This window comes from Lutjanus erythropterus, chromosome 24, assembly GCF_056507025.1.
Source record: "Lutjanus erythropterus isolate fLutEry1 chromosome 24, fLutEry1.hap2, whole genome shotgun sequence".
Lineage (NCBI taxonomy): Eukaryota > Metazoa > Chordata > Actinopteri > Lutjaniformes > Lutjanidae > Lutjanus > Lutjanus erythropterus.
This window is the reverse complement of record NC_139340.1, coordinates 15,407,129-15,419,843: the sequence shown is the minus strand read 5'-3', so window position 1 is coordinate 15,419,843 and position 12,715 is coordinate 15,407,129. Positions and strand designations below refer to the sequence as shown.

Sequence of the window (12,715 nt, the reverse complement as noted above, 5' to 3'; positions counted from 1 at the left end):
GTTCTAGTAGATGAAACATTAAATTTAATTTGAAATTAATATATAGGCTGACAGACATATTAGGAGGCCATCTGGTAGCCTTAAAAGTCATTTTAGCCTCATGCTGGATTAAAAACCTGGCAAAATAGGCAACAACTCCATACCCCCTCACCAAAGAGGTCCCTAAAAAAGATTTTTGGGAGCACATAAGTTCAGTTTTTCCCTCTAGCAGATATGATCAGTCTGATCTGTTGAGATTGTGGAGGGATTGAGGATGCAAATTGAATGACGTGCTGAAATACCTCTATCTGGTGGACAAAACCCGAATTACAACAAAAGCATTCAGATTCTGGGTAGGTGCAGCATATCGTTCCAAATCCATGTAAAGTGTTAAGAGTGTCCAACAGCACCCTCTAAAGCTAAAGTTTAAAAGAAACATCACCAGAGTCCATGATAGATTTTGTGTTTGTGTGTTTGGCGGCTTGTATTACTATCTTAAAGAGGACCAGTCCCAGTTTTAAACCATTGCAGTGAGGAATTTTCTACATTGTTAGTTTTATGGTTTAGGTGATGGTTAACAGTTAGGGGTGGGGAAAAGGGAATTCATTTTGCAATGAGGATCCTCACAAGTATAAAAAGACAAACATGATATGTGCATTTGTTTCTCCTGAGCTTCTGCATTGGAATACATGCTTATGTGTGACAGCAAATCCAGAAATGTAGAAATACTTATCAAGACACAACAAAGTCCCCTTCACCTTTTCTCCAAGTGTGTAAATGTGATGTAAATCAGTGACCCTCACGTGAAACAGACAAACCACTCTGGAGACATCAGCTGCACAAGTCAATGTGATACTTTATTCATGAACCTAGGACCATATATATATATAACATTGTATAAATACTCTATATATTCTACTCCCTTCTGTGATCTCAATAACAAATAAAAAATAATATTAAAAAAGCCACATGATTATATTTAACAGGCTGTACAAAAATAAATAATGTTTGGATATTCTGTACAAAAAGGAAAAGACTTGATAGAAAAAAAACCTTCGCAGAAGGCAGGAGAGACTTACTTATGAAGTAGTAGCAGGAGACAAGTCCCTCTTTAGGTCTCCACATACACACACACACACACACACACACACACACACACACACACACACACACATGCTCTCACACTCCTCTTTGGTCTTTGAAGAGTTCCCTCATTGAAGGCTGTGTAGACGAGGGCAAGATATGGCTAAAGGTTAAAGTACTGTGTACTGAGGCATTTAGAGACAACTGGGTGTTACAATGTGCCGCTGGCAAAAAAAAAACAAAAAAACAAAGATGAAGTGCTACAGGTCTGTGATAAATAAACTGGCAAGGTTGAACATAAACACTATGACTATTAGCTATCTTATTTTCCATACCTGATGGGGTGAGCAAGTAGAATATGAGCTATTCTCTTTCATTTTTTTTCAATATACTCTGCAATAACCTCCCCCACCCCAACCCTTATGTGTCCGTCCAGCCCAGCTTGGACAAACATCATATACAAGCATTAAAAATTTGACAAACACACACACACACACACACACACACACACACACACCATCTCATACTCTCACACACGCACAAACAAGTATGACATTGGCACTGTAAGCAGCATGCTCCTTTAGGAAATCAGGAATGTCTAGGGTTGGGTAGCGGGTTTTTTTTTTCTGATACTGGTGCTAAAATTGTACTTTAAAAGCAGTACCGGTGCCTAAACGGATCATTTAACTCAAAGAAGCACATTAAAGAATGTTTTTTTTCATTGCCAATTGAACTTGAAAATGAATAGTATTCATTTCAAGTGAAATACAGCCACACTTTAGACAGTTAAGTTGGCATTTTAACTGTGTTTATGGTAGCTACTAGCTAACAGTAGGCTACCTGCTGCCAGAGCCATGTAGTGAGAGTGCTGCTGTAATGATAACTGGCAATGGTACTTAGGATGATGCTTCTGTTGCCTGTAATGTTTGCACCAGATGGAAACTACTTTCACCTGACAATTTGGGCATTTAAGTGGCTCCAAAACCTGTGTTGTGATTCTGTCTGGTAGTTACTGGTTGTATAGGAAACGGTCCTATATTAGCATCAGCTTTCGGTACCCAACCCTAGGAATGTCCATGCTTTCTTCCCCTAATGGGAGGCAAAATGTGCCACTGCTGCTGCACTGAGGCCAGACAGGCAGCAAGCTGTAACTAGTCTTTATTGCTGCAACTAGGTGGCAGCGCCACTGTGGACCAACATCCGGCCTCGAAATGGATGGAGGAAATGGGTAAAAACTGGCTGTTACAGTCGCAGTCACTGTGGACCCATTGACATGTGTCTTGCTCTGGATGTAAACATTCACCTGCCTCTTTATGTGTCCGTGAGAAAAAGGAGGCAGTGAGGATCAGAGTCTTTATCTGATGTCTTTCTGAAAGCTGGTTGTATGGAAGGAGGTTAGATTGTGGAAGCAGTCCTTAACAGACACCCTGATTGCACAGTTCCAGTAAGGGTCGTGGCCGGTCTTTGGGGTCACAGCTGTCATGGGTTAGTGTGCGCCCATCATGGCCGACGCAGCGCAGCTGGCGTTTGCGGAAGCCTCGGCCGCAGGTCTTAGAGCATGCTGACCATTCACCGAGAAGCCAGGAGGGACAGGCCTGGGTGGCGCAGGACCGTGAGGCCAAGGGACGCAGCTCCTCTGGGCAATCTCTGGAGGGACGACCCTGGGGATCCAGACACACCACCTCTCTCTGCTGCGTACCTCCACCACAGGTCTGGGAGCATGGACCCCACTCCCTCAGGGTCCACTCAGCGCCACCCACTTCTCGGATGGCATTGATGGACTGCCGGCGGCCTCCATTGTTGTTGGCCGATGAACCAGCATTGTTGGGTCTTGGTGCAAAGTAGCTGTACTTCACCCGGGGCCTTGGGGCTTCCCCCACAGACAGGACCTGGATGGTGAGGGGCTCAGGGAGTGGGGAGAAACTCCGGATGCGCTCCAGGGTGGCAGAAGACCCACTGTATCGCAACAGCGCCCCTCGCAAGGGGATGTCGGTCTCCATGGTCATCAGCTTGTAATCACCATTTAACAGATAGGTTCCATCCTGGCGACGCACTGCCAAGTAGCTGTTATCATGACGACCGTTACCAGGGGCACGTTGCTTGACATCCACATGAGTAGCACCAGCAGGGATAGTGACAACATCCTGGTAACCAGGCCTGGAACACAAATAGACAGAGGTTAAACTCAGATATTATTTTGATATACATGCAATGAAGTTTCAGTGTATAATATAAAACACATATATTGTTTGTTTATATTAGTGTATAGGTATAAGACATAAATGGATGTTAGATGTTTACCTTGCACGCTCCAGAGAGCCAGACACTTTCTTGCAGGTGGAGCCATCTCCGCCACACACGCCACACTTATCAAAGCGCCGGTTAGAACCGATGATACGATCACACCCAGCCTTGACACACTGGCCTTGAACACATACTGTGGTGGAGTCTGGGCTGCAGGGCGTGCCATCAGCCACCTGGGGGCAGCAAAGAGACACAAATGGAATTTCAGAGTGCTGTCTCGTAAAACTGTTATATAAGAGTCTAAGTCAAAAGGTAAAAAAGTAAGTATTTTCTCCAGCAAAACAGTAGCCTGGGGCTGAGAGAAATTACAATAGATGATGCTTTAATTTGCATAGCTGCACAAGTAGGAGGACTTTTGTGAGATAAGCTAAGACCCTGAGAAAGTTGTAACACCATTCTGAAACAAAATAACAAAAGAATTTATAAATACAATCTAGCATCTAGCAACTCTCACCTTGGATTTGAGGACAAAGAAGTATCCAGTCCCCTTGGCCCGGCACACCAGCTTGCAGCGGTCTTTGGGTGAAACTCCAGCATACTTGGGCACCCACTCAACACCTTCGCCTGAACCCAGCGACACTTGGGCTGACATGTCGTTGTGGGCCAGGCACTGTTCCTCACGGAATGACAGGCCTGAGAAAGAGACACAGAGAGGTCAGATTTACTGCTTGTTCAGCCTGACAAGCCTTGCTAACTTTCACACCCATGTGCAAGCCAAGGTGCATCAAAATGTGACTTCTACATTCAGGCTAAAGGACTTATTGCTTTGGAAACATGAAAATCTCTTACCGTTCGTATCAGGGCAGGTCTCAGTGTTACAGGAACGGTACTGGATCCTCTTGCCCTCACAGTATTTGCCCCCGTTCTTGGGCAAAGGGTTGTCACAGGAGCGGAATGAATACTGCACCCCTCCGCCGCAGGTACGAGAGCAGTCGCCCCAGGGACCCCACACTCCCCAGCCACCATTGACAGGTGTCTGAAAGAACCAGGGACATGACTGTTACAATTCTGAAAGGGGTTGGAGTTCACTGATTGATTCAGGGCAGGTTTTTTGGCTATTTATAAGTGTAATTAGGTTGGGTCTTGTCCCTACCTGGTGTTTGGCGGCCTGGCTCTTAGTGAGGCACTGTCCAGCCACACAGTAGCTGTCATGCCCACATGGCGTTCCATCAGCCCAGGGGAAGTTCTTCGTCTGGCACACCAGCAAACCGTTGGATGTAGTCACGGTGCACCACAGAGCTGCGCATGTGGTACTCAGATCAGGGCAGTGCTGGGAGTCTTCACCAAAGGTCAATCGACACTGATGGTCGGCATCGTAGACCGTCCCGGGCAGGGGTTGGGGCAGCGGCTGAGGTTTGACCGGCTTATCCAGCAGGCACTGACCGTGGCCGTTGTCCAGGAAGGTGGTGACCATAAGGGCGGAGCAGGGGGACCACGGCTGCTGCTGGTCCAGGTTGGACAAGGTTGAGGCCATCATGTGGGAGCCCCAGTGGGCACCGTTGACCCCGGAGCACAGCTGGGCATCATCATGAGGCATGTTGAAGACATGGCCTGCAGGGCAGAGATGGAAGACAAGAACTTTGAGTACCTCTATATGTGATTAGATACAGTTATAAGGTTTTTCGCACACAACAACATGAATTTTCTTCTACCTACCCAGTTCGTGTGCCACAGTAAATGCTGCTTGCAGCCCATCATCCTCAATAATTGAGCAGCTTCTGTCAGGGTCGCACACTGTGCCAACATCAGCCATGCCCAGAGTGTCACAAGAGTGGGCACCACACAAATCCTGCACAGGCAGAGAGAGAACAAACATAATGCTTGAATTAGAGTCAGATACATAGCCTAGCACAGCTAAATCAGTCTATTGATTTCAGCTTTTATATTATAAATACTTTTTACAGAACATGCAAGTCAAGTTGTTCTATTTGGTTATTGATATTTGCACCAGGGGTGGAATAGTTAATGTGGCTACTTGTTTTTCTATCTCTGATCCACTCTCTATCCTCTCCTTCTACTCCGACTTACCGTCCTGGTGAAGAGCACGGCGGTGTCATAATGCTCAGGGTGGCGGTCACTCGCCGGGTTGTGCTGCCGCTGCCACTGGCAGAAGTTGCGAAGGGTCATGGCAGCGTTGGATGACACCTGAGGGCCTCTCTCCTCCTCGTACACCACCAGCAGCTTTACCACTGCCAGGCTGATGGAGTTGTGGATGCTGGGGTGGCGGTAGAGGCGGGATGCCACTGCCATGATGGTGAGGAGGTAGGGTTTGAGCCCAGCACCGTGGAACTCCGCCATAGATTGGTCGGCCACGATCATGATCTCCAGGTAGCGAGGGGTGGAAACAAAACGCCTGGTCCTGTGGTGAGCTGAGGGGAGAGAAGAGAGAGGTCAGACCAAAACTAGGTTCACAGGTCAGGTTTCGGTCCTGATTTTACTGCCCTCTAACATTTGACACATTTGTTATTTTTGACAGAAATGATCCAGTTTGTCTGGAGCACTCTGCACACTGCAGAACTGTGCTACTGTTCTACAAAGGCTGGTGTTTTTTCAGGGGGGATAGAGGCTCCAAAGAGAGCTCCGGATGTGCCTGGAGGAGCCTGGCTGTGACTCAGCGTCACACCACCGGCGGCTCCTCCTCCTCAGAGTCCAGCATTCCTGCACTGACCTTCTCTGGGTGGAAAAATTATGCGAGTGAGAAAAAGGGCGAAGGGAGAAAATCCTTTCTCAGGGGGAAAAATGTCTGCCGGTGCGACTTGTACCAGGAGACGAGTTTACACGTCTCAGCACTGCCGGGCTCTGGCTGGTCCCAACCCCGCTGCTCCCCCTCCCCTTCCTCCGTCACTACTCCACCTCCGCCTCTTTCCCCCTCCCTTCCCTTCCTCATCTCTGGCAGTGCTTAGACAGCACTGTCAAAAAGGTAGCTGAGTCCACTGGCACATGCTCAACTTCAGCTGACTGCAGTGTATTCAGTGACTTATATACATACAGGAATTAAGTGACATCAACCTATCTTTTCCTATTAACATAAATATATATGTTTTATTGATCTCAAGTTAATTCAGCTCAAAATGTCCAGTTTTTATTTTATTTTCAGACCACTTGAATCTCATCTGAAATGAGTTAAATAAATGCACTGCTGTGAGTTCACTCAACTTGTCAAATTAAACTTCAAAAGACTTCTAGATAATTTTTAACTAATTATTTAACTTAAGTTATGTTTTTAAGTTGAAAATGAGAAGTCATTTACTTATTTGAATTCAGCTGTAGATAATCTGTAGTGTAAATAAAAAAAAATATGTGTTTCCTTGGTGTGGCAGTTTAAAACAGTGGTTTCCAAGCTGTGGTCTACAGGCCAATAAGGGTCCTTGGGTGTGTTGAGGGGGACCCTGGTAAAAGAACAGAACATTCTAACTTTTACCTTTTTTTGTGGAGGAAGTGTTGATTTACTTTAATTTATAGTTATCCTAGTTTGATAATCGATTGACTATGAAGATTCTTTTTTATTTCAAATCTAAAGATGACTCAGGGAGACAAAATCCTCTAAAACTGGGGTTCTGTGGTCTAATGTGCATCTACTGTGGGATTCTTTGACATAAAAAAGTTTGGGATCCCCTGATTTAAGCTAGTGTAAGATGAATAATCGTGCGTAAAATGAGCAATCGTGCGTAAAATGCGCACCGTCTTCCTGCAGCCTCACCTGTTTGCTCTGTGTTAGCGGCTCCGTGGCTCCTGGCTTCTTTCTCCAGATTCTTTGGCACCCTCTCCTCGTCCTCGTTGACCCCGCATTTGGAGCTCCCCTCCTCAGCCAGAACTGCCCGACCTCTCCGGCGGATCATGTGGACCTCCTCCTCCTCGGTTCCGAGGAAGTCGGTGGAGTTGAGGGGCTGGATAAAATACTCTTCACCCTGGAAGTAGAATCCGCCCCTGAGCCCGTGGCACAGGTTGAGGGCAGCGGCGGAGTGTTTGTCTCCGTTCACCGTGCCCGAGTAGAAACAACCCGGCTCGGCTCCGGCGCTCTTGGGCTCCTGTGTCGGCTCGGGAGTCCCCACAATGTGGAAGACAAACCCCGGCGCCAGGAAGGTCTGGTCAGGCTCGAGCTGCAGGACGAGCTCCTTGCCAAATACGTCCAAGCGGTACTCCCTCATCTCCGCCTCTTTCTCCTTCTCCTCCGCGGAGAGAGTCCGCCACGGTTCGGCGTCGCTCTCCGACCGGGCCGAAAGGTCTAATCTGACGGGCACCACGGTGCTCTCCTCCCAGGCGCTGACGCACAGAGCGGCGATTAGACCAATGGAAACGCGTAAAAACAACATCATGGAGCTGAAATCCGACAGGTGCGAATAAAATTGATAATAAAGTCTCAAGTAAATCCTTTAAAAGGTTTTCCACTACAAGCTACACACCCAAAGTCTTTGAACTTCCACAAAACTGTCCCCCAAATTACGCACACGCATAAAAATCTAAAAAAGGAGGATCAAATCCAGTGCATTTAAAGTTATGTGCAGGTCTGACTTGTTGCAAAAAAAGTAATTTCATGAAATGGAAATAAAAAGTAAAATTCCAACAGGTCTGTTTCTCTCCAGAACTCAGCAGATGTCTCAGTTTCTTTGAGTCAGTGGGGGCAGCTTTTTCCTCTGCTGGCCCGTTTACTCTGTTCTCTGCTCTTTGCCTTGCAGTCAGAACTGAGCCGGTCCCTCCTTTATATGCCCCTGCTTCGGGACCACCCCTTTCCTGAGGGCCCTTTGATGTGAGAGGGGCCAAATCCCGTGCGCAAGGAAAACGCACCAGCAACTTGGAGCGTTTCCATAATAATCAATCACTGTGGAGGAGAGAAAGATTTGGGCAGGGGGACAGTTTTTGCTTCTGACTCTGATTGTCTGTCACAAAGATGAACATATACACCCATAACACACTAATACCGTCACGGAATCTGTTTTATTAATATGTCATATAATCTAAAACAAACATTTATCCAAAGGGCCTTAAATGCACCATATTACTGTATATATTTATGATCTGAGTGGCCAAAATAAAAACCAAACTTGTGGTTAGTGTGGAGCAGTGTTTCAGTGTCAGTGCAACAGGAGAAGGCAGATGGCAGCAGGTCCGGGACGGTAACCAGCTCCGGGAGCCCCACTAACCTCCCCGCCGTGCCAAGCCGGCTGTGGTGCGCCGTGGCCCGGGTTCCGCAGCTCCGCTCCCCGGGGAGAGGGAGCAGAGAGGGGCCGCCGAGGTCTTAAGGTGGAGCGGGCTGCTCCGCTGCTGCGGCAGGGCTCATATCAAGGCAGACAGAGCCCCTGTCCTCCGGAGTCTCACCCTGCCCGCCCGGGCTGTCCCCCCCTTCTCCAACAGGCAGGAAGAGTTTACGCAGGAGTTTTATTAGAAGTAACTGGCAAAGCAGAAATCCTACTATCAGCTGCGCACTGAGAGGCATCACAAATGAATTTAAGTTCATTTACAGCAAAGAAAAACACATTTTTAATTAATACTCGTCAGAAACAGCTTTTTATTAAAGATAAACTGACGCAATCCGTCAATATTTTGAAGCATATCATAAGATCTAGAACTAAAACTGCAGAAAAAGGTGAAATATCTGAAAAATAATGATCAAAATATAAGAATGCCACGCTATAATATAAGAATAATGGATGCTTAGGTGTGCTGAAGTGTTTTTGAACAGGCACATGATAATTTAAATGGACTTTTCAGAGCTTATTGGCTTCATTTCCACTGCAGTGTTTTAGTTTTGACTCGAGGCTCTGAGGATACTGACTGTCTAAGTCCACCTTAAAAGCAACAGGTCAGAAAAAGTGATTAGCTGTAATTCCATAATTTTCCACTAGATGGTAGGCACGACTTTTGGAAATTCCCCACACTGCTGTAGAATTTTTCCATGACTTGATGGAGCATTATCAAGTTCTGCCGGCAGGTGGCGCCTTAGCATCACATTTGGGAGATTGTGAAGGTGCAAGCAGGGAGGCGTTCACTGATGTCTGCTTGGAGATGCTCATCTTAGTTTGGCATCAGCCTGTTAATAAGTTAGATATTTAGCCACTCAAGTTGATAAATAACTGCATTTGCAGAGCTAAGCTGACTCTACTGTTGGTGTAAGAAAAACATGTATTTTATTATTAACTCTGGAGTCATCAGACCTCAACCCTCCTGCAAAAGTTCAGCAGCCAAACTCACAATTTTAAAGCATTTACAAAAGAAAGTTATCAATCATGGTCAACAATGGATAAGTATGGATGATCAGCATACTTGCCAGCCTCCACACAGCTGAAATCGTGAGGCCGAACCTCACCGAGGGTATCTGGGGAGTTTCCCACCAGAAAAAAATGTTTATTTCAGAGACTGTTTTCCTGCATTTAAATGAATTTGTGGGCGAATTTTGTTGCAGAAATGTGGAGTCAGGAGGAAAAGGGAATGAAAAATTGGGCCCTGAGGAGAATCTGGAGGGTTGACAAGTAGCTCTGTTTAATGACGGTGAAACTGTACGAAAAGTAAATGAAGGAGGAAAAACACATTGTTCAGAGACAGCGGATCCCACAGGATCATTTCATCCAGAAGACAAAGCAAATTTCATTAAACTACAAAAGACAGAGAGACAGAGCTGTTGTCTTGTCTCCTCAGCAGTGAAAATAAGTTTTTAACCAAAACGTGATGCCAATAAAGAGTTTTAGTGTCTTTGAAAAGTGGAAAAGACATGTGTCTGCTTTTATAATGTCTTTATATACTGTATCTTCTGGCTAGTTGTGGAAAACGACTACTTTACTCAAGTACTGCACTTAAGGACAAATTGGAGGTATTTTACTACGTTTTATAGGAAGATGTTGTGGTATAGCTGCTTTAAAGATCAATATTCTGCATCCCTCTGCTTACAGAAATGCCTTCAGTCCATTTAGAGCATGGAGGAGTGGTGCACCGCAGCCTCTTGTGGCTGAAAAGAGTATCACAACAACAAAACTTTTTGTTTTTTACACCTGAGGAAAACTTTTTTCCCCACCTGTTTCACAGATGAAAAACAAGAAGTAACTTAGACAGATTTTCCTGGCAACCCCCCCACCTGTTCTTAAGCCGTAAACACGGGAGAGAAAACAATTTAGATCAGACTTAAAAAATGGGTCACAAGAATGTTTTAACTTACTTTTGATACTTTAAATATATATTTTATTTTTATATTTCCTACTTAACACAAGAGTATGGCTCCTTTTAGAAGCTGTTTTAACATGATGAAGCCATCTTTAATCAATATGCTAAATGTATTGACACATCCCTGTTCCTGTTTCTTCTCTGCTGCTTAATCTCATCTTGCTTTAACATTGCAGAGTTTGTGATGACAGTGACTGGGCTGCAATCATTTTTTAAAATCCTGCAGCTCTTTCATAATGTTGTCAACGCAGCAAACATCTGGATGAATGATATATTTAAGTATATTAGGTTTCTGTTGCTCAAACAGCTCATGCACCACAGAAAACTTTCAGATCAAACTGTGATGAGACTCTGTACCTGCTGCTTTTGTCCCTGGAGGAGAGAGTGTGTCAACACAGGAGGCAGCCTCACAGCTTCAGGTTGTTGCAGGGCTTTCAGCTGAAGCAGGCCGAAGCCGTGGAGGATCTGTATAAAATCACTTTCTGCGGGTACCATCCACAACTTCTAGGAGTACCGATGAAAATCTGAACAAAACACTGTCGAGATAAAGCGGAAAGTTGATGCTATCTTGTCGTCAGGAGTGGTTTCTCTGCAGCCTGCATGAACATCTGACAGCTCTGCTTGTGCTGCCCTCAATTGACAAACTCACTGCTAAATATGTAGAAGTAACACATGAAATATGAGTGCACTGATGCCAAGAAAAAATGAACAAGACGCACACAAAGATATTTAAATATATAGATTTTATGTACATATATTCATGTGGATGACTAGAAAAGAAACACTATATTCTTACAAAGGAATGATTCTGCACAGTCATATTCCTAAGTTAAATAGTAATTTGATACAAAATTACTATAATAAATAAAACTCATCTCATTGTTTTTTTATTCACACATACCAGTTGTACAAACAATAAATTACAAGTTTCAGTGCTGTGTTTTCTGTCGTTCAGCGAGAGGGGTTTCCCCACTGGAAGAGTCAGAGTCGGTTGTGTGTTTTTGTTTGTGTGTGTGTGTGTGTGTGTGTGTGTTTGTGTGTGTGTATGCATGGAGTGTGTGTGAGGGTTTTCTGGAATACTCAAACACTGCGTAAATGATGGATTGTTTCAATGGTGTGTGTACATTTCCGTGTAAATATGGTTGAATACTAACACATATATGAATGATCTATTCATTGTACAAAAATGTCTACATAATGTAAATAAATGTGAATGTGTGGGGGGGGGGGGGGCAGAGAACGTCTTGCGAGTGGTTTGTTGACCCGGGTAGCATCTGAAAGGCTTTCTCGTGCTTTGTTTTCTCCTGCACAGATGAGTGAGGTTTACCACGCAGGAAAATATAACAGGTGCCAGAAATTTTAACACAATTACAGTAAAGTATTTTGGGTATGTAATCAACATGAGGATGGTTACCATTCAGGAGATCTGACATAAAGTTCTCAGCATAATTTTCTTTAAAAGTACATTTTCTTTTCTTTTTTTCTGCACGTTTTTACACAAATAAGAATCATGTTTCATATTTTGTGTCAAATAGAAGCCCTGTCTTGAGGCATTCTGATGCCTCCTTGATCAAATAACCAAATTAATGCTTGATGCTGTGAAATTTGGTGGAGGAATTTAAAGGGTGAGTTCAACCAATTAAAAAAAAAAAAAAAGCATACTGACACAGTTAAACCTAGTGATGCAGATTTTGTTTTTCACTTCACAAAAGAAATAATTCTACATTTTTATTCATCTTCTTGAAAATTAGACGAGAAGATTGATACCACACTCATATATGTCCAAAGCTAGCACAAGGAGCTTATTAGCTTAGCATTGAAAGTAGGGGAAACATAGGAAACTTAAGAGGTGTTAGCAGGCATATTTTTTATCTTTTGACAGAGCTATGCTAGCTGTTGTTCCCTGCTTCGAGTCTTTATGCTAAGCTACGCTAACCATTTCCTGGCTCTAGATTCACATTTAAAGGACAGAAGTGAGAGTGGTATCATATATTTCTCTGCAAAAGAATGAAAAGATCTATCCATCAAATATGAAGCTAGAAAAAGTAGCCTGTTAGCTTAGCATTAACACTGAAAACAGAGGAAAACTGTCCTTTTTTCACTATGATTTTTCCACAGATTAAACAAACAAGATATAGCATGTTAATGAGTGAATTATGAAGTGTTGGCCGTACTTTTAATCTGTTGACTGAGGCAG

At 44.4% G+C, this 12,715-nt stretch overlaps 1 protein-coding gene across 1 annotated transcript; it reads right to left on the bottom strand.

The window, feature by feature from the left end:
• Positions 1 to 815: 815 nt before the first annotated feature.
• adamts1 (ADAM metallopeptidase with thrombospondin type 1 motif, 1) lies at positions 816 to 8,049 on the bottom strand. Its single transcript, XM_084713595.1, has 8 exons — positions 7,067 to 8,049; positions 5,395 to 5,735; positions 5,023 to 5,155; positions 4,460 to 4,917; positions 4,156 to 4,342; positions 3,821 to 3,999; positions 3,364 to 3,539; positions 816 to 3,219 (listed from the first exon to the last, which is right to left on the bottom strand). The coding sequence occupies exons 1-8, from the start codon at positions 7,680 to 7,682 to the stop codon at positions 2,478 to 2,480; spliced, it is 2,832 nt and encodes a 943-aa protein (XP_084569721.1). The 5' UTR covers positions 7,683 to 8,049; the 3' UTR covers positions 816 to 2,477.
• Between the last annotated feature and the right edge of the window lie 4,666 nt (positions 8,050 to 12,715).